Source organism: Salvelinus fontinalis, chromosome 9 (genome assembly GCF_029448725.1).
Source record: "Salvelinus fontinalis isolate EN_2023a chromosome 9, ASM2944872v1, whole genome shotgun sequence".
NCBI lineage: Eukaryota > Metazoa > Chordata > Actinopteri > Salmoniformes > Salmonidae > Salvelinus > Salvelinus fontinalis.
In genome coordinates, this window is record NC_074673.1 from 39,017,310 (window position 1) to 39,041,938 (window position 24,629).

General features: G+C 42.5%; 1 protein-coding gene across 1 annotated transcript in view; it reads left to right on the forward strand.

The window, feature by feature from the left end:
• Positions 1–24,629, forward strand: part of cdh13 (cadherin 13, H-cadherin (heart)) — a 570,143-nt gene that overhangs the window by 288,271 nt on the left and 257,243 nt on the right. The window contains exon 6 of the mRNA XM_055934321.1: positions 13,207–13,351. Within this exon, the coding sequence (XP_055790296.1) occupies positions 13,207–13,351 (145 nt within the window). The remainder of the gene's footprint in view (positions 1–13,206; positions 13,352–24,629) is intronic.

Sequence of the window (24,629 nt, forward strand, 5' to 3'; positions counted from 1 at the left end):
TGGCCCTTCTTTGGACACTGTGTTAACAAACCTTCAGACTAGCTTCAATGCCATACAACTCTCCTTCCGTGGCCTCCAACTGCTCTTAAACGCTAGTAAAACTAAATGCATGCTCTTCAACCGATCACTGCCCGCGCCCGCCCGCCCGACTAGCATCACTACTCTGGACGGTTCTGACTTAGAATATGTGGACAACTACAAATACCTAGGTGTCTGGCTAGACTGTATACTCTCCTTCCAGATGCATATTAAACATCTCCAATCCAAAATTAAATCTAGAATCGGCTTCCTATTTCGCAACAAAGCCTCCTTCACTCACGCTGCCAAACATACCCTCGTAAAACCGACTGTCCTACCGATCCTCGACTTCGGCGATGTCATTTACAAAATAGCTTCCAACACTCTACTCAGCAAACTGGATGCAGTCTATCACAGTGCCATCCGTTTTGTCACCAAAGCCCCATATACCACCCACCACTGCGACTTGTATGCTCTCGTCGGCTGGCCCTCGCTACGTATTCGTCGCCAGACCCACTGGCTCCAGGTCATCTATAAGTCTTTGCTAGGTAAAGCTCCGCCTTATCTCAGCTCACTGGTCACAATAACAACACCCACCCGTGGCACGCGCTCCAGCAGGTATATGTCACTGGTCATCCCAAAGCCAACACCTCCTTTGGCAATGTGTTTCCTTCCAGTTCTCTGCTGCCAATGACTGGAACGAATTGCAAAAAATCACTGAAGGTGGAGACTTATATCTCCCTCACTAACTTTAAACATCAGCTATCTGAGCAGCTTACTGATTGCTGCAGCTGTACACATCCCATCTGTAAATAGCCCATCCAATCTACCTACCTCATCCCCATATTGTTTTTATTTACTTTTTTGCTCTTTTGCACACCAGTATTTATGCTTGCACATCCTTATCTGCACATCTATCACTCCAGTGCTAATTTGCTAAATTGTAATTACTTCGCTAATATGGCCTATTTATTGCCTTACCTCCTTACTCCATTTGCACACACTGTATATATATTTTTCTATTGTGTTATTGACTGTACTTTTGTTAATCCCATGTGTAACTGTTGTTGTATGTGTCGCACTGCTTTGCTTTATCTTGGTCAGGTCGCAGTTGTAAATGGGAACTTGTTCTCAACTGGCCTGCCTGGTTAAATAAAGGTTAAATAAAAAAAAAATAAATAAATAGGCCTATACATGAGCCCCGCACCCCAAAAAGCCTGAATTAAAATGGTGGCAATACATAGCCTACCGGATATTACGCACGGGCAGAAAAACATAAACAAATTTACAGATTTAAGATGTCTTTGGTACATAATTGGTCTTGCCTATACTCGAAAATTAAACAATGGATTGAAAAACAAACCGGTGAGAAATTGGCCTTTATTTGCTATTGGAGTGCATATGGTTCACGTGTTTTTTCTCTTACCCCTGTTTCTGCCCGTTTAATAATGGGACATTCTAAATTGAAACTAATTGTACATATTATTAAAGACAAGATTAAATTGAGAATAGTCCGATGGGTGAAAATATGATCACTTGATGAGAGAACAGCGATCGCAGCCTGAGGCAAGGAACAGAGCACAAGCTTTTTTTGTGACTTTCTCAAATCATCAATATACTCGCATCATGCAGCCCTTATATGTTTTGATTTCTAAGACATTCTAAGGTTTGTATTATTCACAGCTAAAGTTGCCAAATAACTCTAAATCAAGCATATAGGATCTGTTTCAAATTATAACTTTTGTGTTCAACATAGCCACTTCATATGCGCACTCGCTCCGGAATGGGAAAACTATTCTTTCTATTTTATTCAGCTAAGTTCAATTATATTCTTCTTACTATAAAATCATATAATATAATGGCAGGGGATACCTTGTCTGCTAAATGTTGAAGCCTTCAGCCTACGGCAATTTAATGACCACCACAGCCCTTGTCCAGGCCACACACAGCCACAGCACAGGTCCCTCTTCTCTAATGAACCCATTCTCTAGCTGCCCCCACAGGGATTACAGATTCAAAGCAAAGGTGTTCATACTGAGAGAGAAAGGAGTGGAGAGAGAGAAAGGAGTGGAGAGAGAAATAAAGAGAGAGAGAGAAATGGGGGGGTTAGTTTGAGATACTTTAAGCCTTTCAGCTAACCAAAGCCTTTTCTCCTAAAGAGTTGATGTAGTTAGCAGCCAATTCTATGTAGCATTACGAACTGATTAGAGAGAAACAGAGGCATTTTAACATGCGATACATGGTGTTGCTTCTGCAGCTGTCTAACTCCCCTCATCCTCTGTGTTAGTGAGATAATGCTTGTTCAAAGCGTGTTTTAGTGGTTTCTGTAGTCCAGGGAGGGAAGCCAGTAAATGGCTCTCTGCATCTTAAGAGGAACAGTCATTCTCATGTCAAGGTTACTGAGTATTTTCTTCTGAGTACGAGGTGTGTGCCTCAGAAATTATTTTCATGAATGTTCATTTTAGGACCAAGGCCTTGGCAGGGGTCAAGTTAGAGTTCAGAAATCTTAATTGTGACAACACAGACCATCAAAAAAATATGCATTTTAAACCATTTCACCTGCGTTTTAGATTAAAAGTCAACAGTGTTTTTTTGCTTCAATAGAGTGATCAGGGGCGTGCAACTACAGTTTTCATTCACAGAAAATACATTAGTACAACACATTCGGCAGAAAATTGCTTCATTTTCATCAGATGACAACAGAAGTGCAACGCTATTTTGCTAGGAGCCACACAAGTAAATGAGCTTATAATGAAAAAGAAAGGTATTCTTTGCAAAAACGATGCATGGTCATCATATTTCTAAGGTTTATCATAGCTACATTCCCTAATGTTTTGTTTGAAGTGTATCTTGCATTTTACTAGAGAGAAATAGGCTACACCGAGAAAAGTACCAGCGCGCTGTCTGCTGATGGAATGCCCATTTGTGAATTCTCATCATAGGGGAGAGGTGCAACTGAAGAACAAAATGAGTCTTATGACGAGCAGAAATGACAATAAGAAGCATTTTAGACCTGTGTTTACAAAATGCAGTTAGATATTTCTTATGCATTTTATCAGTTCTTTCTGCGTGAAAAACGTGACCCCTGCTTGGGGAACGAGCTCAATGTGGGAGCTATCAATGGTACATGACTCAAACTGAGATGATGCATTGTGTTTTATTCACTATACAGTAAATGGTAGAGGTGACTTGAATGTTGAATAAGAGGGAAGCAGAAAGAACTTGCAAACCACTCAGAGAGGGCTGAACTGTCATAAAGGAGAGCAGAGAGCTCTTGACTCAGATTTTTCACTTAAAAATGAACACCAAACAAATATGGTTGATTTCAAGGTTTAACTAACCATACAACTCTATGCACAAAGTTTAACAAAAACACATTTACAAGAAAAAATGTACAGATAAAAAGTTTGGCAACAGAATAAAACTGAGGGAGATTTTACTATAATTCTGTTCCAAAACTTTGCATCTGCAAAATTTTTCCAGTAAATTCGTTTACTTATTTTACTGTGTAAATTGTTTAAGTAGTTATTGTGCATAGAGTTGTATGGTTTGTTAATCTTTGAAACCAATGGTTTTTGTTAGGTTTTTGTTAGATCCTTTACAGTGGAATTGCCCTTAATGGCTCAATGTGAAATCTTTGATCTCTTAGCCTATAGAGTGATAAAGATAGTGTCACGAATCGGCTCAAAGCCCGTAACAAAAGGGAGACAGCGTGGAGAAAAGGAGTAACAAAATATATATTTATTAACTAAAGTAACTAAGTATAATATACAATGGTGTGTGTAATCAGTAATCAGTAGTGTAAGTGAGTGTTTTGCATGCATGAATGTGATAATGCAGGGTGTTGAAAGATGCTAAAACAAACAACCAAAAAACCACCAAGAAACACAAACAAATCTATCAAGGTGTCTGCCTGGAGAGTGTCTACCCCATGAATGGGGAAGTGGTGTATTTATCCTGGGAGACACCGGGCCCAGGTGTTTCCCATGTAGCTGACGACCCTCCAAACTCCGCCCACCGACTTCCTAATAAGGAAACAAGAACAAAGAGAGAATACGGCAGACAGAGTGGGAGGGTCGTCACAATAGAGAAATAGAAATAGACCGAACCACTCATAGAGAGGCGGGAGAGAGAGAGAAAGAAAGAAAGAGCCAGAAAGAGAGAGAGAAAGAGAAAGAGAGAGAGAGAGGTGAGTAGTCTGATCTTCACAGTTTGTGAAATCACGGCCAGCTCAGCTAATAAACATGGTGTAATGGCTTCATAGTGATCATTTGCGGGGCTGTGACAGCCAGGGATGTGCACAGGGTGTAATTTTCTCCCCAGCGAGAGAAGACCATCTTCTCTCATTCTCCCTGCCTTTAATAAGTAATTTCCCTCCAAATGAAATCACTGCCTCCTCTTACAAACATACCAATTTGCAACTTGAGGAAATATTTGGAGTGATCCGCGACAGAAACCGCTACCTCATTTTCTTAACAAGCACAGAGCTGTGTACAGAATGCAATGCAGAGCCACTGGGCCCATGGTAGTTAGCTGCCTCCCTCTCGGGAATGGCACTGGAAAATTAGGCCAGCGTGCCTGTCATTGATTTAGTTTGAACTGTGAAGTTCTCTCACTGCCTTTGACTCGTTTTCTCAGGGAACCACAAGCTTGCTCAGCATGCAGATTTAGCCAAGAATGCCCAATGACTGTATTTTCAGTGTATTAAATTACAGTACATTTTCTTTTTGTCTAGAATTCTCCATTAATGTTGACCCTTGGGCTTTAAGAAGTGAGCTAGTTATCCCCAGGAGCATAAAGGGACTGATGATGGTAATGTACGGTAGGCTACAGGTTCTTATGTGCTATAAGCTCCTAAATATGCAGCACCCCTGCAGCCACTGGCTTTCATCCATTCTGAGATGCTACTTGGGCACATGCCATGGCGGTGCATGGGTGTGCTAATTCAGTCAACCCTACAGAACATGTGTGAGACTATGGGGGAAACATGTGTTTCATGGTCCCAGGTGTCTCTTTGAGAGAAAGAAAAAGAGAAGGATGAAGGGTAACACATTTGGAAAAGTGTTATCCTACCTTGTGGAAGTTGGAAAGTTAATCTTACCATGCTTGGATTCTGATGAATGCTATGTAGGCTATGCTAGGTTTGTTGGCACAGACTGATCACATTTTCAATCATTGTAGTCTCTCTTGTCTTCTACTTCAATTGACTTATTCAGCAGTATGCAAAGCCGTGTCTCACTGCGTGGCTTTAGCTGACTTGTAGTAGAGTTTCACCCATGATTTACGTTCTCTCGATTAGAGGTCCTGGGCTACAGACAAGTGCTTATTCCAAGTACTTAGAGATAAGAATCTCAGGTGATCTAAGGTCAAATGTTCTAATGCCCAATAAAAATGCTTGTCATAAGAAGACCGCCTGATAATATGTAGACGGTAAAGCGATGAGTTGAATCTGATACCCGGAGTATGTATGAATAATGAATGTATATATACATAATGGATGTGCAGTCACACACTTCAGTGGGCAGTGGATGGTGTGACTGCCTTTAGCGCTCTCATAATTCACTGGTCTCTCTCATTAATCTGGCCCTGGTTCAGAGTGATGAGGAAATGAAGCAGGGGGCCGTGCTCCAGTACAGTCTCTAATGAGAGCCTCGCATCATGACATGGTCATCCACCGGCTGTGCAGTACGCAGAAGTTATGAACTGCATTTAATTGCACTTCTCTGTACAGCACTAGGAGTGCTCACCTAGTAAGTGTAAAGGGCACTACACACCCTTCGCAATATGGTCCGTTCCAAAAATTTGAGCCACACAAAAGTACTTAGAACTATGTAGAAGATGGCACACCGGCACTGCACTTGCATAGTTTATGCCAGCAGCATACCACCCTACATCCCACTGCTGGCTTGCGTGTGAAGCTAAGCAGCGTTGGCCCTGGTCAGTCCCTGGATGGGAGACCAGATGCTGCTGAAAGTGGTGTAGGAGGCACCCTTTCCTCTGGTCAAAAAAATAATATATATCCCAATCCAGTGATTGGGGACATTGTCCTGTGTAGGGTGCTGCCTTTTGGATGGGATGTTAAACATGGTGTCCTGACTCTCTGTGGTTACTGAAGATCCCATGGCACTTATTGTAAGAGTGTCATGGCTAAATTCCCAATCTGGCCTTCATACCATTGTGGTCACCTAATCATCCTCAGTTTACAATTGGCTCATTCCTCTCCCCTGTAACTATTCCCCAGGTTGTTGCTGTAAATGAGAATGTGTTCTCAGTCAACTTACCTGGTAAAATAAGGGTTAAAAAAAGTGTGTAGCAGCCTTTAACTGTGAGAGTAAGTACACTTGACAGAGTGTAAACAGCTGTCAGATATTTGTAAGAAAGGGAATAGCTGAAAACAACAGGTAAGAGTACAAGGTAAATGATGTCATTTAGCTGAGGTGTGTTGGCTGCCGCTGAGCGACTGCCAAATCAAAGGTGTTTTAAGGGGCAGGTGACGTTTGAAAGGTTGTTACAGGCATACGGTATTCACAGGCCAATGTTTGAAGTCGGGCTTATGTAAGATGCTTCCTTTGTCTCCCATGCAGATGACGGCTCTGTTGATGTGATACATTCTCCAATGATCAGACGTAAGGTGCCTCAATCACAGCTAATGTTATCTTAGTCACTCAGGCACGGCGTGCTGTGAGGTGTGTATGTCAGGGAGACTTTCAATAGGACTCACAGGGGGGCCTGTTTATAAATCCCTGTCTCTGAAAGAAACCTTTTGTGTCTCTAAATATCCCTAAATGAATGTGTTATCTAATTTAGCTGTTACCCTATTCATGTTTTCCTGCTTCGGTGTGTGTGTGTGTGTGTGTGTGTGTGTGTGTGTGTGTGTGTGTGTGTGTGTGTGTGTGTGTGTGTGTGTGTGTGCATCTGTGAGCAGGTGGGACCGTGCGTGTGTGTATGGTTGTCAGGATTAGTATATGTGTTTGATTGTTAAAAAAATCTATCCGGTACTCCCTATATATAGCTCTACTCTAGTGTTACTATTTTTCTTTTTATTATTATTTATTAACTCAACATCGTTGGACAGGTGTCTAACATCGAGCAAACAGCCATGCAATCTCCATACACAAACATTGGCAGTACAATGACCTTACTGAAGAGCTCAGTGATATTTTTTTTTTGCCACCTTTCCAACAAGTGAGTTTGTCAAATTTCTGACCTGCTAGAGCTTCCCCAGTCAACTGTAAGTACTGTTGTTGTGAAGTGGAAACGTCTAGGACACAGGTGTCAAACTCATTCCACGGAGGGCCGAGTGTCTGCGGGTTTTCGCTCCACCCTTGTACTTGATTGATGAATTAACATCACTAATTAGTTAGGAACTCCCCACACCTGGTTGTCTAGGGCTTTATTGAAAGGAAAGACCAAAAACCTGCAGACACAAGGCCCTCCGTGGAATGAGTTTGACACCCCTGGTCTAGGAGCAACAACGATTCAGCCACAAAGTGGTAGGCCACACAAGCTCACAGATCGTGACTGTCGAGTGCTGAAGCGTGTAGCGCGTAAAAGAATGTCTGTCCTCGGTTGCAACACTCACTACCGAGTTCCAAACTGCCCCTGGAAGCAACGTCAGCACAATAACTGTTCGTTGGGAGCTTCATGAAATGGGTTTCCATGTCCGAGCAGCCGGACACAACCCTAAGAGCACCAATGCCAAGCTTCTGCTAGAGTGGTGTCAAGCTTGCTGCCATTGGACTCTGGAGCAACATCAGTGCCCGACCTAACTTATGCTCCTGTGGCTGAATGGAAGCAAATCCCTGCAGCAATGTTCCAACATCTAGTGGAAAGCCTTCCCAGAATGGTGGAATCTGTTATGGCAGCAAAGGAGGGACACCTCCATATTAATGCTCATGATTTTGGAATATGATGTTCGACGAGCAGGTGTCCACATACTTTTGGTCTTGTAGTGTATATCCCATATGTTTTTATGTTTGTTGCCTGTGTGTTTGCGTGGGACATGGTTTGCTGGAGAAGATGAGATTGTGAGTTTTCTCGTGTGAGCACCATTAGTTGAGAGTCAACAGTTTCGTTGATGAAGACAGAGGTAGAGGAAAAGGCCCCTCAGAAATACCCTGCTACTGTACTGTAGTCTGTCTGTGTGCTGCTGCTTCCCCACCGACTACACCGCCGAGGAGTGAGAAGAGGAGTTGATGATCTATAGGGCCATTAGGCCTCTAACCCCTAACTCTCTCACTTTACTTGCATCTCTGTCATTACTACCATTATGCCTTGTTCTCTGGGCCTGGGGCCCACCATTGGAGATAGAGGGAGAGAGGATGACCTGTGTGATAAAGACGGGGAGTGGTGTCATGCATTACTGATAGTGAAGGGAGCAGGAGCAGCTAATATGCTAGATAAGAGAGGAGTAGAGCACTGACACCACTCTTTGTGATGGATACCTTTGGTCTGGTCTTTCTCGGGAATTATCCTGTTAGCTATTCCTATTGGACAGCAGAGAGGAAGAAGGGGCATTTGTTTTGCTTATTGTGTGATAGGGTAGACAAAGGTGATGTTAGAATGACACAAATGATGTTATGTTTGAGAGCGGCTCCTTATGTTCATCTGTTGAAATGACACTGATCCAGACTGGGATGAAACACGTTCAAGGTACCGGTACGTGATGGTTTCTTAAGACAGAATCATATATCAGAGTGCAATGAGCATAATGAGTAGCTCTCCATATAAACTTTTACTCTGAGTCAGGTAGGGAAAAATTAACATCTTATTTCAGCGTTGAAGTGGACGACACATTTAAGATGTTAAATCGCTTGGTCGACGGGTGGATTTTAATCCTCAGGCACATTGACCACATTTGCATGCCCACCAATATCCCGTTGTTATTCGGGATACTCAAGTATTCCATTTTTGAGTCGACACATATAAACATCATATCCTGTTCAAAATAACCCGAAAAAGCTTGTGTCCCGGTTATGAGAAAGCCTGGGAATGCCTGGGACATGCTGATCTAAGACGGGATACTGTGGCATGTAAATATCTTATCCCGTTTACTGTTGTTTTTGCGATCTGCACAAGCTCAGTTTCGCATATCATGGCTGTTGTGTGATAATGTTTTCATCTGATTGTCAAACAAATAACTTAAATAGTAGGCTATACCTGCGCAGTTCGAGCTGCCATAACAATTCCACAATTTATTTTGCTGATACACCGTAGCCTACTGGCTTAGGCTCCTTTCACCGCTAATTTAGATACGTTTCTGTTTATAATTTAGGCCATATAATAATTTCCGACATTTGGTGGGCCATGTGTTTGTCAACTATAGTTTGATACATGCAGCTTCTCTTCTGTCATAAATTGTTGCCCCAGAAGACTAAATAAAGTAATGCTCACCAGAATAACACTTTTACATTGATAGAATGAATGCATTAGTAATCTAGTTAACACCAGTGAAGTTGTCTGTTTAGTTTATGGACCTGCGAGAAAATGCAATAATTCCAAAACAGTAGAAAGATTGTTTTAAGCAAATGAAAGCTGAGGAAACAATGGCACGCTGTTCTGGTAAGACTTCAGTTCATCTTGGGTACATATTTTATGTGATTGAAATACTCTGCTTGCATAACAGTGTCAAAGAAAGTCTCAAACAAGTTACACGCGCATTCATATTTTTTCAAGAGACACTGAAAGAAAGAAATCATATTTCTCCACCCCTGTTCCCGAGACAAAATGTATAGACCATGCGTATGCAGTTTCTAGTGGTTGAAGAATTGTTTTGCAAGAAGGCAAAAGTAGCCTTGTGCAAATGGGGAATATATTATCACGTATTCATAACCAAAAATGTCCATGATCATTGCATAATAAATTCCTCACCTTTTCTGACTGATGGTTTCGTACAAAATAGTCAATAGGCCTACAACAAGTTAGGATAGGCTACCATTTGTCCCATCTCTCATTTAACTGGACCCACTTCTCAGTAGTAAATAGATAAGCTTCCGGTGTTTAAAGTATTTTGCTCTATGCGATCCAAAAATTTCCATTGACGTTTGTAGGCTACGTCTGAATACTGTAATGTCACATTTCTCGAGTAGACAATGTTTCATTTATAAACGTAATACATATATCATGAACATTGCACCTTTTCTGGCCATGATGAGTTCATGTTCCCCAAGTAGCCATACAACAAATGACCTTATCTCTAATGTAAATGAATAGATAGGCTATTATGATTTCAAGTATTTGCTCTATGCATCGGAAAGGGAGCGTGGTTTATAACAGGCTACAGTAACATTTTACAGGTGAACAGACAGTTGATATGTTGCATTGAAGTGTGTAGGCTACCACTGTAAGTAGGCCTATTGTAGTTCAAACATTTTTCAGAGAAGGCAATGTTTCAGAATTTGTGGGCATTGCAGCACATTTAGGTTTGGGAGAAAGTCAATGCAAAACATTATTACATTCAAACGATCTGTTTACAGGTCCACAGTAGTTTGTTTTTGTGTTTCAGAAACGGTCCGATACAGCAAATGTCACTGAAAAAAATAACTTCTGCCAACACCTCCAAAGACATTTGATCAAGTTCGCCATTGATATTTCCTTTAGATATACCATCTTGGCCTAATTCCAATACTACCAAAGTATGCAGCCAATAATGGCGTTATTGTCACCATAAAAGGTGAATGATGGGCGTTAATTCAGGCAGAGTTTTAGTTCATGCTCGTTCACACGTGCACAGTTTGACGATAGGTCTGATTTATAATGGGAAATGTGTATGACCTGTATGGCAACTTCAACAGTGAAGAGGCGACCCCGGGATGCTGGCCTACCAGACAGAGTTGCATAGAAAAAGCCATATCCCAGACTGGCCAATAAAAATAGAAGATTAAGATGGGCAAAATAAATCAGACAGTGGACAGAGATATGGCTTTTTCTTTGCAACTCTGCCTAGAAGGCCAGCATTCCGGAGTCACCTCCTCACTGTTGACGTTGAGACTGGTGTTTTGCGGGTACTATTTAATGAAGCTGCCAGTTGAGGACTTGTGAGGCGTCTGTTTCTCAAACTAGACACTCTAATGTACTTGTCCTCTTGCTCAGTTGTGCACCAGGGCCTCCCACTCCTCTTTCTATTCTGGTTAGAGCCAGTTTACACTGTTCTGTGAAGGGAGTGGTACACAGCGTTGTACGAGATCAGTTTCTCTGCAATATCTCACATGGAATAGCTTTCATTTCTCAGAACAAGAATAGACTGATGAGTTTCAGAAGAAAGTTATTTGTTTCTGGCCATTTTGAGCCTGTAATAGAACCCACAAATGCTGATGCTCCAGATACTCAACTAGTCTAAAGATGGCCAGTTTTGTTGCTTCTTTAATCAGGACAACAGTTTTCAGCTGGGCTAACATCATTGCAAAAGGGTTTTCTAATGATCAATTCGCTTTTTAAAATTATAAACTTGGATTAGCTAACACAACGTGCCATTGGAACACAGGAGTGATGGTTGCTGATACTGGGCCTCTGTACGCCTATGTAGATATTCCATAAAAAATCTGCCGTTTCCAGGTACAATAGTAATTTACAACATTAATAATGTCTACACTGTATTTCTGATCAATTTGATGTTATTTAAATGGACAAAAAATTGCTTTTCTTTAAAAACAAGGACATTTGTAAGTGACCCCAAACTTTTGAACGGGAGTATAGGTGTTCCTTTTGTCCAGGTGGGAAAAGGCAGTGTGGAGTGTAATAGAGATTGCATCATCTGTGGATCTGTTCGGGCGGTATGCAAATTGAAGTGGGTCTAGGGTTTCTGGGATAATGGTGTTGACGTGAGCCATGACCAGCCTTTCAAAGCACTTCATGTCTACAGACCTGAGTGCTACGGGTCGGTAGTCATTTAGGCAGGTTACCTTCGTGTTCTTGGGCACAGGCACCATGGTGGTCTGCTTTAAACATGTTGGCATTACAGAATCGGACAGGGACAGGTTGAAAATGTCAGTGAAGACACTTGCCAGTTGGTCAGCGCATGCTCGCAGTACACGTCCTGGTAATCCGCGGCCTTGTGAATGTTGACCTGTTTAAAGGTCTTACTCACATCGGCCTCAGAGAGCGTGATCACACAGAGGATAGAGAGAGTTTTGTTGTCGTTGAGAACAGAATGTATATTTATTTTAAATAACATTCTTAGAAGGTTCTTTCAACATTACCAACATTTTTTTGTGTTTTTTTTATGGAAAGTTTTCTTAATGTTCTGAGAACACGAGGAAACACCTGTAGGAAACGTTATGCTGAAGTACTGAAATTCCCACAGAAGAACATTGTTTCTTAACGTTCTTTGATCAATTTGAAAACGTTACTTTAAATAAAACTACAAGGAAACCTGTAGGAAATGTTATACTGAAATTGCCACCTAAGAAACATATGGTTCTCAGAACGCTATCTTCTACCTAGGTATCCTGTACCATTCCCAGAACATTGTGGGAAGGTTGTAGGCAAAATAACCATAGGACAACCATGCTATCATCAAGCTCTAAGAAACATATGGTTCTCAGAACGTTATGTGCTAGCTGGGAAGTGGGTTTGAACGGCTTCCTTTGGTTTGAAGCTTTGTAGGACCTCTTCATATCTGAGGGCAGGCCTAATGTGTCCTCTCATTGTGTCTGCTCCTCAGTAACATGGAAGAGCAGCACAGGTCACTAACACCAGATCCATCTGCTCAAGTCAGGAACAGGAACTAGCTAGCACTCGTTTCTCCTGCTGGTTGAGAGATTAAAATGACGGACGTTAACTTTTATCACTGTCCATCTATTCATAAAATGATGGTCTCTGCTGCTGTAGTGTTGGGAAAGAGAGAGAGAACAGAGACAAATGAGTAGTACTCAATTGGCGCGACTCGCCGCTCTTTACATAGAGTTTACAGTTCTTTTAAGAATGGTGAAATATTGTAGTTACTGTGTACTATGTGCTACCTGCCTGTGTGTGTGTGCCGTGTGTGTGTGTGTGTGTGTTTTTGATTGACTAGTTTTTGATTGAATTGCGCTTTTTCTGATACATTTATCTCTCAGGCGTGTAACAGACAATCAGGTATTCTATGCTTTCACTAGTCTAAATGAATGTCATTCTGTATAAACCTTGACATACCAGCTGTATAACTGAACTCCTGTCCTGACCTTTGACCCTTGTGTGTCCTGTCTGCAGCTGGAGGTGTCTGTGACAGACCTGAGTGGGAAGCTGGTGGAGGGTCCTGTAGCCCTGCTGGTGGACGTCAACGACCAGAATGACAACAGGCCCATCTTCAAGGAGACCCGCTACGCTGGGGAGGTGCTGGAGGGCTCACCTACAGGTAGGTGGCGGTGCTCGCTTTGCTTATCTATGGCAATGTTGACCAGGGTCGTATTAATCAGTGCAAAAATGTGCTAAACATTTTGCAATGGAGAACGAAAGCATTTAGGATTGAACAAGTTCAGGGACTCCCTCCACGTTTTGGGTAATTTGCCTTATTTTAGTTCCTAGTGAAGATGACCACGGTTAAGGGAAAGCTGGTATGAAGATAGTGATGCAGTGTCATCATCAGCCTACTGCCACTGTCAGCTGTGACCGTTCTTTGACCCGACTTCATATTGCTGCGTTAATGGTGGTCTGATGTCTGAGACGACCTGAAAGCAGCTGAGAGGACAAAAAAGGGCCAGGAAAATGCAGGAGTAATTATGGTGTCATATTGATTATTTGTGTACCGTACTTAACAACAGAATTGACTATATCTTCAATTTTGAAAGACATCCACCAAGACTGAACTTTGAAAAACATTCATCAAGAATCTCTGAAGAAAACATGTTTTCCCCCCATTAATGTCAGATTAATACACGTGTTTCATACCTTGTCAGACAATGTGACCATAGAAATGTGAGCATTATCATTTGAGCTTTCATTCCTTTTTTTCATTTTACGGGACTATTGTTGTTGTGTGTGTTGTTTAATGACTCACACAGGAAGCAGACCATTTGGAGAGTGGATGACATCTCCTTTCTCCTCTCCTCTTCTGTGTGCTGCAGAAATAAATTAAAAAGTCAGGGAAACAGAGCAGAGCCTTTGGAGGTCTGAACTTTTTCCTCTGTTCTCCAGCTGGCTCTGCTGCTCTGCTATCCCCGGCTCTGGTCCCTTGTCCTCATTCTCTCCTCAACCTCTCTGGGCTGGTTACTGTGACAACCTCAAACACTTTTGGCTTACACCAGTCACAGAGGACCTCACCCTCCTGTGCGTGTGCGTGTGTGTTAGTGGGTGTGTACGCGCGTGTCTGTATTAGTGTGTGAGAGAGATAGCGAAAGAAAGACAGAGACAGTGAGTTTGCACAACACAAAAGGGTAATGAGACAGAGCAGAGATGATATCAGTACCTAACTCTGTAAAGAGCTGACTTGTGCTCATATCATTAGCACACAAACAAATATACTGTACATAACACTCAGTAGCAGCTGTAGCAGCAGAAGATAAGGCTGAAAAGTCATCAGGCAAGAGACATTAATCACACAGTCAGTAGAGTAACACAGTGTTATTCCCCATGGTGACAATAGTCTTCAACTGCAGTGTTTGCCTGTATGGATCTTTACAGCTAGGCTAATGAAAGCATAATGATGTGCTAGCTATCACTGGGGCTATAAAACAGTAGGCACAGGGTTTTTGGTTGCACATAGAACTAATATTGTGAACCAAAGCAGGTTTTTCTAATAGCCAAAGGGCCAAATGATGGAACTACTTTAGAGTTCCCTGTAGCTCTTTATAAAGTTATGGCTAAAAGCCTCGCAGCGAATTGTGTGGGATTCAGGAATATGACAAATACCCAGCAGGCTAGGTTTTATTGGGTTATGGAGGTTTAGGCCAAAATACAGATGAATCATCTTAGTTTTAAGTCTGAATCCGTTTACGGAGACAAGTTAACTCAAGGTTTCGCAAACTCAGCTGCCATCACTTTGCAGAACTCATTTTCTGCCTAGTTTGAATTCAATTTTTATCTACAAAGTACATTCAGGTCCTCCCGTGACTCGGTTTAATAAGATGGATGCTGATTTGTTTTATTTGCAATTATATGTTTCATAGACACTCTGGTCTTGATTTAATTTCACTATGTCTTCATCTGACATCTCTTTGGAGCAGTTGCCATGGTAAATCAAATTGAAATGAGGGATAGGACTGATGATGTACAGAGGAGTCAATTCAATCCCTGCTCTCACTTCACTGCTACACTGCTCATGGTTGGTGTGGGCTGGAGGGGGGGGGGGGGGGCAGGGGGATACATTTTCTGTAGACTTCTGTAGTAAACTGTAGTATACTGTAGCATACTATACTACACATTGTAGTATCCCTCAATCATCTGTAGTACTTAGTATAGAATTGTGTAGTATACTGTTGAATACTATGGTAAATACTACAGTATTATTCACAAAACCCTACAGTCCACATTTTTTTTTACTGTAGTAAATACTACAGTATTTGTATATACCCTGCCAATTCCCCTTCTCCATAACCCAATTTGTGCCACCTGTAAGTGAGAAACTTACATGCCAAGTATAGACCATATATTGTGTTCCCTACAGGTTATAGAAAAGAGCAGAAGCTCTGAACTCTCCATTCAGAATCCAGTCCTAGCTACCTACTTACCTATCTAACTACCAGCCTACAGATAATGGAACATAGTTTTTTTCCAGTTGAAAAACAGAAACACTTTAGTAAATACGACAGTAATGTCCCCAAAAATACTACAGTACACTACAGTTTGCTAAAATACGACAGTAAATACTACATTATACTTTACTGCAGTCTGCAAAAACACTAGAGTAAATAGTACAGTATACTGTAGTATTTTATAGTATACTACAGTACATACTAAAGTCTGCAAAAAACCACTACAGTGAATACTACAGTAAAGTCTGCAAAAATAAAACAGTGAATACTAAAGTATTCCAACTGTATTATACACTACAGTATTTGTTCATGTAGGTGCACAGTTGCAATGTAGCTGTCTATGTGGGAGGGGTGGACGGGGGTGGGTGGGAGATGAGGTTACAGGGATCAGTCCCATATTTATGCCCTCTGCCAATACCTTCCTAATCAGGAACTCAGCATTTGTCCCCTGACCCCTGCCTCAATAATCACAGAGGTGGACGGGTCTTGGACCCCCAGTCTGTCCTGGCCTGTCAGTATTATGGCCCCTGGACCACACGCCACCAGGGTTAACCCTAACTCTCCCATACTTTACATTCATGTGAAACACTGCCTATACATGAGTGTATTTGTGTTTTTCTTATGTGTGTGTGATTTGGATAACAATGTGTGAGCACCAATCATGTTTCTGTGCTTGCCTTATTTTATTTACCTCACCCTTTAACCTGCATTTGTTCTGCAATATTCCACGCCATTTTGCTTCAAGAATAACTTAACTATACCGTAGAAGCAACATTTCCCTAAACAAGCCCTTTAAACTACCATGGAAATTATGCAAATTGGATTTGTGTGTGTTTTACTGTATGGATATGAGATTTCAGTATGGTGGTCTGTGTAGCAGTAAGTGGTGGCAGTGGGATGTGTTTGTCTCTGTTGTGGGGACTGCAGGCATCAGGGGAGGCTGCACGGGACAATGTCACACTGTTTCTGACATTTCTGTGCAAACTGAGCAACCCTGAGCCCAGCTCTCCTGGCAAGCCTTTCTCCCCCTTCTGTTTACTTACCCACTCCTTTTCTGTTTCTTTTTGACTATTTTTCTCTCTATCTTAATCCTCTCTCTCTGCTATACATGCCCCAAGGCTTTACTCTCTCAATTTATTCTCCTTTCTTCTCCTTTCTTCTCCCAAGCACCCCCTCTTTTTTGACAGCCTTGGAATAGTTGGTCTGCCTTGCTACAATTCCTTGGCATAGCCCTATACATTTACATTTACATCTTCATCTTCTGTATGGAATCAAAGGCACATCTCTATTTGTCTATTTGCGTTCAGAATTCAGTGTTAGGGGTGTTTTTCTATATCAAATCAATTCATATAAAATGTTATTAGTCACATGCGCCGAATACAACAGGTGTAGAACTTACAGTGAAATGCTTACTTACGAGCCCCTAACCAACAATGCAGTTTAAAAAAATGAGGATAAGAATACGAAATTAAAGTAACAAGTAATTAAAGAGCAGCAGTAAAATAACAATAGTAAGACTATATACGGGGGGTACCGGTACAGAGTTCATGTGCGGGGGTACCAGTTAGTTGAGGTAATATGTACATGTAGGTAGAGTAAATACTACAGTATTTGTATATACCCTGCCAATTCCCCTTCTCCATAACCCAATTTGTGCCACCTGTAAGTGAGAAACGTACATGCCAAGTATCATATATTGGACCATATATTACATGCCAAGGACCATATATTGTGTTCCCTACAGATTATAGAAAAGAGCAGAAGCTCTGAACTCTCTATTCAGAATCAAGTCCTAGCTACCTACTTACCTATCTAACTACCAGCCTACAGATAATGGAAAATAGTTTTTTTCCAGTTGAAAAACAGAAACACTTTAGTAAATACGACAGTAATGTCCCAAAAAATACTACAGTACACTACAGTTTGCTAAAATACTACAGTAAATACTACATTGTACTTTACTGCAGTCTGCAAAAACACTAGCGGCTTGTGTAAGTATTCACCTCCTTGGCATTTTTCCTATTTTGATGCCTTGAAACTTGGAAGTAAAATTGATTTTTGGGGGGTTTGTATCATTTGATTTACAGAACATGCCTACCACTTTGAGGATGCAAAATATTTTTTATTGTGAAATAAGACAAAAAAACAGAACTTGACCATGCATAACTATTCACCCCCCCCCCAAAGTCAATACTTTGTAGAGCCACCTTTTGCAGAAATTACAGCTGCAAATCTCTTGGGGTATGTCTCTATAAGCTTGGCACATCTAACCACTAGGATTTTTGCCCATTCTTTAAGGCAAAACTGCTCCAGCTCCTTCAAGTTGGATGGGTTCCGCTGGTGTACAGCAATCTTTAAGTCGTACTACAGATTCTCAATTGGATTGAGGTCTGGGCTTTGACTAGGCCATTCCAAGACATTTAAATGTTTCCCCTTAAATCACTCGAGTGTTGCTTTAGCAGTATGCTTAGGGTCATTGCTGGAAGGTGAACCTCCGTCCCAGTCTCAAATCTCTGGAAGGCTGAAACAGGATTTTTTCTGGACACTATTCTGTAAAACACAGCTCTGTGGAGTGTATGGCTTAAAGTGGTCCTATGGACAGATACTTCAATCTTCGCTTTGCAGCTCCTGCAGAGTGATCTTTGGTCTCTTTGTTGCCTCTCTGATTAATGCCCTCCTTGCCTGGTCTGTGTGATTTGGTGGGTGGCCCTCTCTTGGCAGGGTTGTTGTGGTGCCATATTCTTTTCATGATTTAATAATGGATTTAATGGTGCTCCATGGGATGTTCAAAGTTTCTGATACTTTTTTTAGAACCCAACCCTTATCTGTACTTCTCCACAACTTTGTCCCTGACCTGTTTGGAGAGCGCCTTGGTCTTCATGATCCCGCTTGCTTGGTGGTGCCCTTTGCTTAGTGGTGTTGCAGACTCTGGGGCCATTCAGAACAGGTGTATAAATACTGAGATCATGTGACAGATCATGTGACACCTAGATTGCACACAGGTGGACTTTATTTACCTAATTATGTGACTTCTGAATGTCATTTGTTGCACAAGATCTTATTTAAGGGTTTCAAAGCATTTTTTGAAACACGTTTTTCTTTTCATTTCACTTCACCAATTTTGACTATTTTGTGTATGTCCATTACATGAAATCAAAATCAAAATCAATTTAATTTATAGGTTGTAATGCAACCAAATACGAAAAATGGGGGGGGGGGGGGGGGGGATGTAAATAGTCTGGGTAGCCATTTGATTAGATGTTCAGGAGTCTTATGGCTTGGGGTAGAAGCTGTTTTGGACCTAGACATGGCGATCCGGTACCACTTGCCGTGTGGTAGCAGAGAGAATAGTCTATGACTAGAGTGGCTGGAGTCTTTGACAATTTTTAGGGCCTTTTTCTGACACTGCCTAGTATAGAGGTCCTGGATGGTAGGAATCTTGGCCCCAGTGATGTCCTAGGCTGTTCGCAGTACCCTCTGTAGAGCCTTGCGGTCGGAGGCCGAGCGGTTGCCATACCAGGCAGTGTTGCAGCCAGTCAGGATCCTCTCGATGGTGCAGCTGAAGAACCTTTTGATGATCTGAGGACCAATGCCAAATCTTTTCAGTTTCCTGAGGGGGGAATAGGCTTTGTTGTGCCCTTTTCACGACTGTTTTGGTGTGCTTAGAACATGTTAGTTTGTTGGTGATGTGGACACCAAGGAACTTGAAGCTCTCAACCTGCTCCACTGCAGCCCCGTCGATGAGAATGGAGGGCGTGCTCGATCCTCTTTTTCCTGTAGTCCACAATCATCTCCTTTTTCTTGATCACGTTGAGGGAGAGCTTGTTGTTCTGGCACCACACGGCCAGGTCTCTGACCTCCTCCCTATAGGCTGTTTCATCGTTGTCTGTGATCAGGCCTACCACTGTTGTGTCATCGACAAACTTAATGATGGTGATGGAGTCGTGCCTGGCCGCGCTGTCATGAGTGAACAGGGAGTACAGGAGGGGACTGAGCACGCACCCCTGAGGGGCCTCTGTGTTGAGGATCAGCGTGGCAGATGTGTTGTAACCTAACCTCAGCTTAGCTCTCAGGCCATGTTTGTGTTTTGTCTGCTAAGTATTTGTTTTAATCCCTCTCATGTAGTATTTGAACATGACGCAGTATAAATGAACGTATTCCATATAACTGGATTTCTGCTAGTGTTACCATCTAATTTGTCTCTATCATAAGTAATTAGGGTCGGGGCTCCCACTGTGAGAGTGGATGTGAAGGACGCCTCTGCATTCCTCTCGTCTCTGCAGCTTTGACCAGACTGAAAAAACTTATGTCATAAACATAGGGATACAAACACACACACATGGACACAAACACACACACAGAGATAGAGAGAGAAGAAAGAAATAAAGAGAGAGAGACAGTGACAGAAAGAGAGAGAGACACACACAAACACACTCACTTGCACAAATAAATGGTCAGGGCAAAGCTCTTGTGTACACTTGTGCTCCATCCACTAACATTTCATCATCTAACAGCAGAACATACCATCCATTACAAACCATTCATTGACACTCCATGCAATGATGCTAAATCAAATAGCACTATCCCATTATCCAATTAACTCCCATGTGAGGATACTCTGTAGTGTCCAGATATGCTCTTCTTAATGACCCCTTGTCCAGACTTATCCACAGTCACGCTGGGTTCGATGTTTAACTGATCTCTCTACTGCAGGCTAATCGGTGCAGCCCAACTTCCTCCCATGTAGTTCACCATCTGACTGAGACATTTCTGCGTCTCCTGTCTGTCACAACTGAACACGGAGCAGAAGAGCTGAGAGACTGCAGGGGTGTTGGGTCATCAGGCTCAGAAAATAAAAGGAAAACAAAATCAATACCTAATTGCCAAGACAGGCCCCCATGGAGGACTAGGGAGGCCAGAGCACAGATTGATCCGGGAGAGAAAATGATTGGGCCGAGGGTGACACTAATGCTGGCAGGTAATTTGTAGTATAATGGTGGCTTGTCTGTACCATTAGGATTTCCTCACACAGTCGTCTGGGTCTCTCACAGCACAGACCCACTACTGTTCACAACTCCGGTAGCGTTTCAATCCCACAATGCCTAATTATCTGTCCTTCAAGCCAAGCAGCCACCCAGCAAATTAATGTCTGTGGTATCAGTGGAGCCAGTGTGTTTAGGACTGTCATCTCTTAAGGTTCAGACACACTGGTAAGATTGTCAAACGTCTGCCTGCCGACAACACTTAGTTCGTCTGAACGGAGTGTCACACAGCAGAGACCTTGAAGTAATCAGCCAGCCTTAAAATACTCCAAACCATAAGGTGGCAGTAGTGTTGTTTGGCAATGCATGTCTATGTGTGTTGTTTTATGGTCTAGCTGTCTGTGCTACTGTTGCTGTTGCTGAAGAAAGCCCTTGGTGATACTAGCCAGATAGCCACAACTAGATAACTAACTAGCAAGATGACAAATAAACTATTTAATTCGCTCTCCATAATCGAATACAGCCCATAAATACATTTTTAGCTAGACGGCTAACGTTAGCTAAATGGCTAGATACCATGATCCTATACGTTCAACGGCCAGTTTATTAGGTACATCCATCTAGTACCGGGTCGAACCCCCTCCAGAACAGCCTGAACAGCCTGAAGTCCACAGGGATTTTGGTCCTTGCTGACGCGATGGCATCACGCAGTTGCTACAGATTGGATGGCGGTACACCACCACCACCAGCCTGTACCGTTGACACCAGGCAGGATGAGTCCATGGACTATTGCTGCTTACGCCAAATTGTCACTCTGCCATCAGCATGGTACAACAGGAACCAGGATTCATCAGACCAGGCAATGTTTTTCCACTCCTCAATTGTCCAGTGTTGATGATCGCGTGCCCCGTGGAGTTGCTTCTTCTTGTCTTTAGCTGTGTGGTCATCCGCTGCAACCATCCGTGACTAGGATCGACGAGTTGTGATTTCCAAGATGCCATTCGGCACACCACGGTTGTACTGCGCTGTTATTTGTCTGTTTGTCGCCCGCCTGTTAGCTTGCACGATTCTTGCCATTCTCTTTCGACCAACAAGCTGTTTTCGCCCACAGTACTGCCACTGACCGGATGTTTTTTATTTGTCTCACCATTCTCAGGAAACCCTAGACACTGTTGTGCATGAAAAGCCCAGGAGGGCGGACGTTGCTGAGATATTGGATCCAGCGTGCCTGGCACCGACGATCATACTACGCTCAAATTTGCTTATGTCACAGATTTTGCCTATTTTAACGTTCACTGAATGTAACTGAATGTCTCGATGCCTTTCTGCCTGTTTTATACAGCATGCCATGGCCACCTGACTCACCGTCTGTAGGAGCGATCCATTTTCGTGAACAGGCTGGTATACCTAATAAACTGTCCGATAAGTGTGCATTGTATATTATGAAGTGTGACTGACTCATTTAGCAAGCTGCAAAGAGGTGGGTGATGTCACCGGGAAAAGTTACCAATTTTTATCTACCTGTTGGTTTTCTTTCGGCTCCCCACTTGAGCTCTCTGATTGGCTCAGACTTGAAATGTCTCTACCGATTCACCTGGAAGAAACGGGAGAGAATGTTGCAATTCAGTCGCCAGTCAAAGGCTACCGGCGTGTGGTCCCTATAGCACACCTCAGCGAACGAACGGCAGATAAACTTGAGAATGAACGTCAGACAGACAATCACAGTAATTCCCTGCAGATCCTCTCAAGCTCTGTCAGGTTGAATGGGGAGCGTCGCTGCACAGCTATTTTCAGGTCTCTCCAGAGATGTTCGATCGGGTATAAGTCCGGGGTCTGGCTGGGCCACTCAAAGACATTCAGAGACATGTCCCAAAGCCACTCCTGCGTTGTCTTGGCTGTGTGCTTAGGGTCGTTGTCCTGTTGGATGGTGAACCTTGGCTCCAGTCTGAGGCCCTGAGCGCTCTGGAGCTTAATCAAGGATCTCTCTGTACTTTTCTCCGTTCATCTTTCCCACTAGTCCTTCAGTCCCTGCCGCTGAAAAACATCCCGACAGCATGATGCTGCCACCACCATGCTTCACCGTAGGGATGGTGCCACATTTCCTCCAGACGTGACGCTTGGGATTCAGGCCAAAGAGTTCAATCTTGGTTTCATCAGACCAGAGAATCTTGTTTTTCATGGTCTGAGAGTCTTTAGGTGCCTTTTGGCAAACTCCAAGCAGGCTGTCATGTGCCTTTTACTGAGGAGTGGCTTCTGTCTAGACACTCTTGGCCTGATTGGTAGAGTGCTGCAGAGATGGTTGTCCTTCTGGAAGTTTCTCCCATCTCCACAGAGGAACTCTAGAGCTCTGTCAGAGTGACCATTGGGTTTTTGGTCATCTCGCTGACCAAGGCCCTTCTCCCCTGATTGCTTAGCTTGTGGCCAGCTCTAGGAAGAGTCTTGGTGGTTCCAAACTTCTTCCATCTAAGAATGTTGGAGGCCACTGTGTTCTTGGGGACCTTCAATGCTGCAGAAATGTGTTGGTACCCTTTCTCAAATCTGTGCCTTGAAACAATCCTGTCTCGGAGCTCTATGGACAATTCCCTCGTCCTCATGACTTGGTTTTTGCTCTGACATGCACTGTCAACTGTGGGACCTTATATAGACAGGTGTGTGCCTTCCAAATCATGTCCAGTCAATTGAATTCACCATAGGTGGACTCCAAGGATGATCAATGGAAACAGGATGCACCTGAGCTCAACTTCGAGTCTCATAGCAAAGGGTCTGAATACTTATGTAAATACAGTATTTCTGTTTTTTGTTTTTAATAAATTTGCCAAAATTTCTAACAACCTATTTTCGCTTTGCCATTATGAGGTATTGTGTGTAAAGTATTTTATTTTATTTTATCAATTTTAAAATAAGGCTGTAACATAACAAAATGTGGAAAAGTCAAGGGGACTGAATACTTTCCGAAGCTGTATAAACAGTATATATAATTTTATTGCAGGACGTAATATATCAAATGAAATGGATGACGTAGTACACAATTTGATGTCATAGTATACAAAAAACGGGTACCTCTTTTGGCACGTGAGCACCACTTTCAAAACTACTGTCTGAAATTAAACACATGTTTGAGAGTGCATCTTTATTGTTCTATGCTAAATGTTCACGTAAAGTGATTTTTGCATACTTGATTATTTGTACAACATCACATCATGCCAGGTCGCAGTTGTAAATGAGAGCTTGTTCACAACTGGCCTACCTGGTTAAAAAAAGTTTATCAAAAATAAATGAGCGACATCTGGAACAGGTGCTGCAGGGGTCCTGATGTGTATCGTGGCGAATCCAACTGTCACTCATGGGTAGCTGAGCAAAGGTCTGTCTCCCCTCTAGAGAAACTCAAAACACTCCCTCAGAGTTTATTCATTCATTTATTTGCCTTTGTCCCCAAAATACCAAAATTTGATTTGTCTGGAGCCATCATAAGTGAGCTATCTTCTTTTAAATTACCATAGGGAGCAATATGACTCCACTGTGGGTTAAAATAGCATTTTAAAAATGCTTTATTCTCAGAGTGATTTGATCTGAATATATGTGAATAGGGCTTTATTCCAGTACATTCCATTGGTTTGGGGAAAATTAAACCACTATTTTAGTAGTTGATGTGGTGACTCTTAAATCATCTCTGAACTAAATGGCATCATTCTGGGCCTCTCTCTCTCCCTTGTATCTCTCTCTCCCTCCATCCCTCTCTCCCTTTCTGTTGGTCTTGGTCATGCCTGAGTGCTATGCAGATCAGAGCTCTCTCCCAGACTTCCAGCAACAATCATACAGTACTGTGGATTGTGAGGTGCGGCCTTGGTCTCCCCTGTGGCGGTTCCACTACATGAACGCTGCTAATCTATTAAAGAGTTTCTATTCTCCTTCTGCCCTTCTGCACAGTCCCACATCAACTGGGGCTTGATTATCTGTCCCT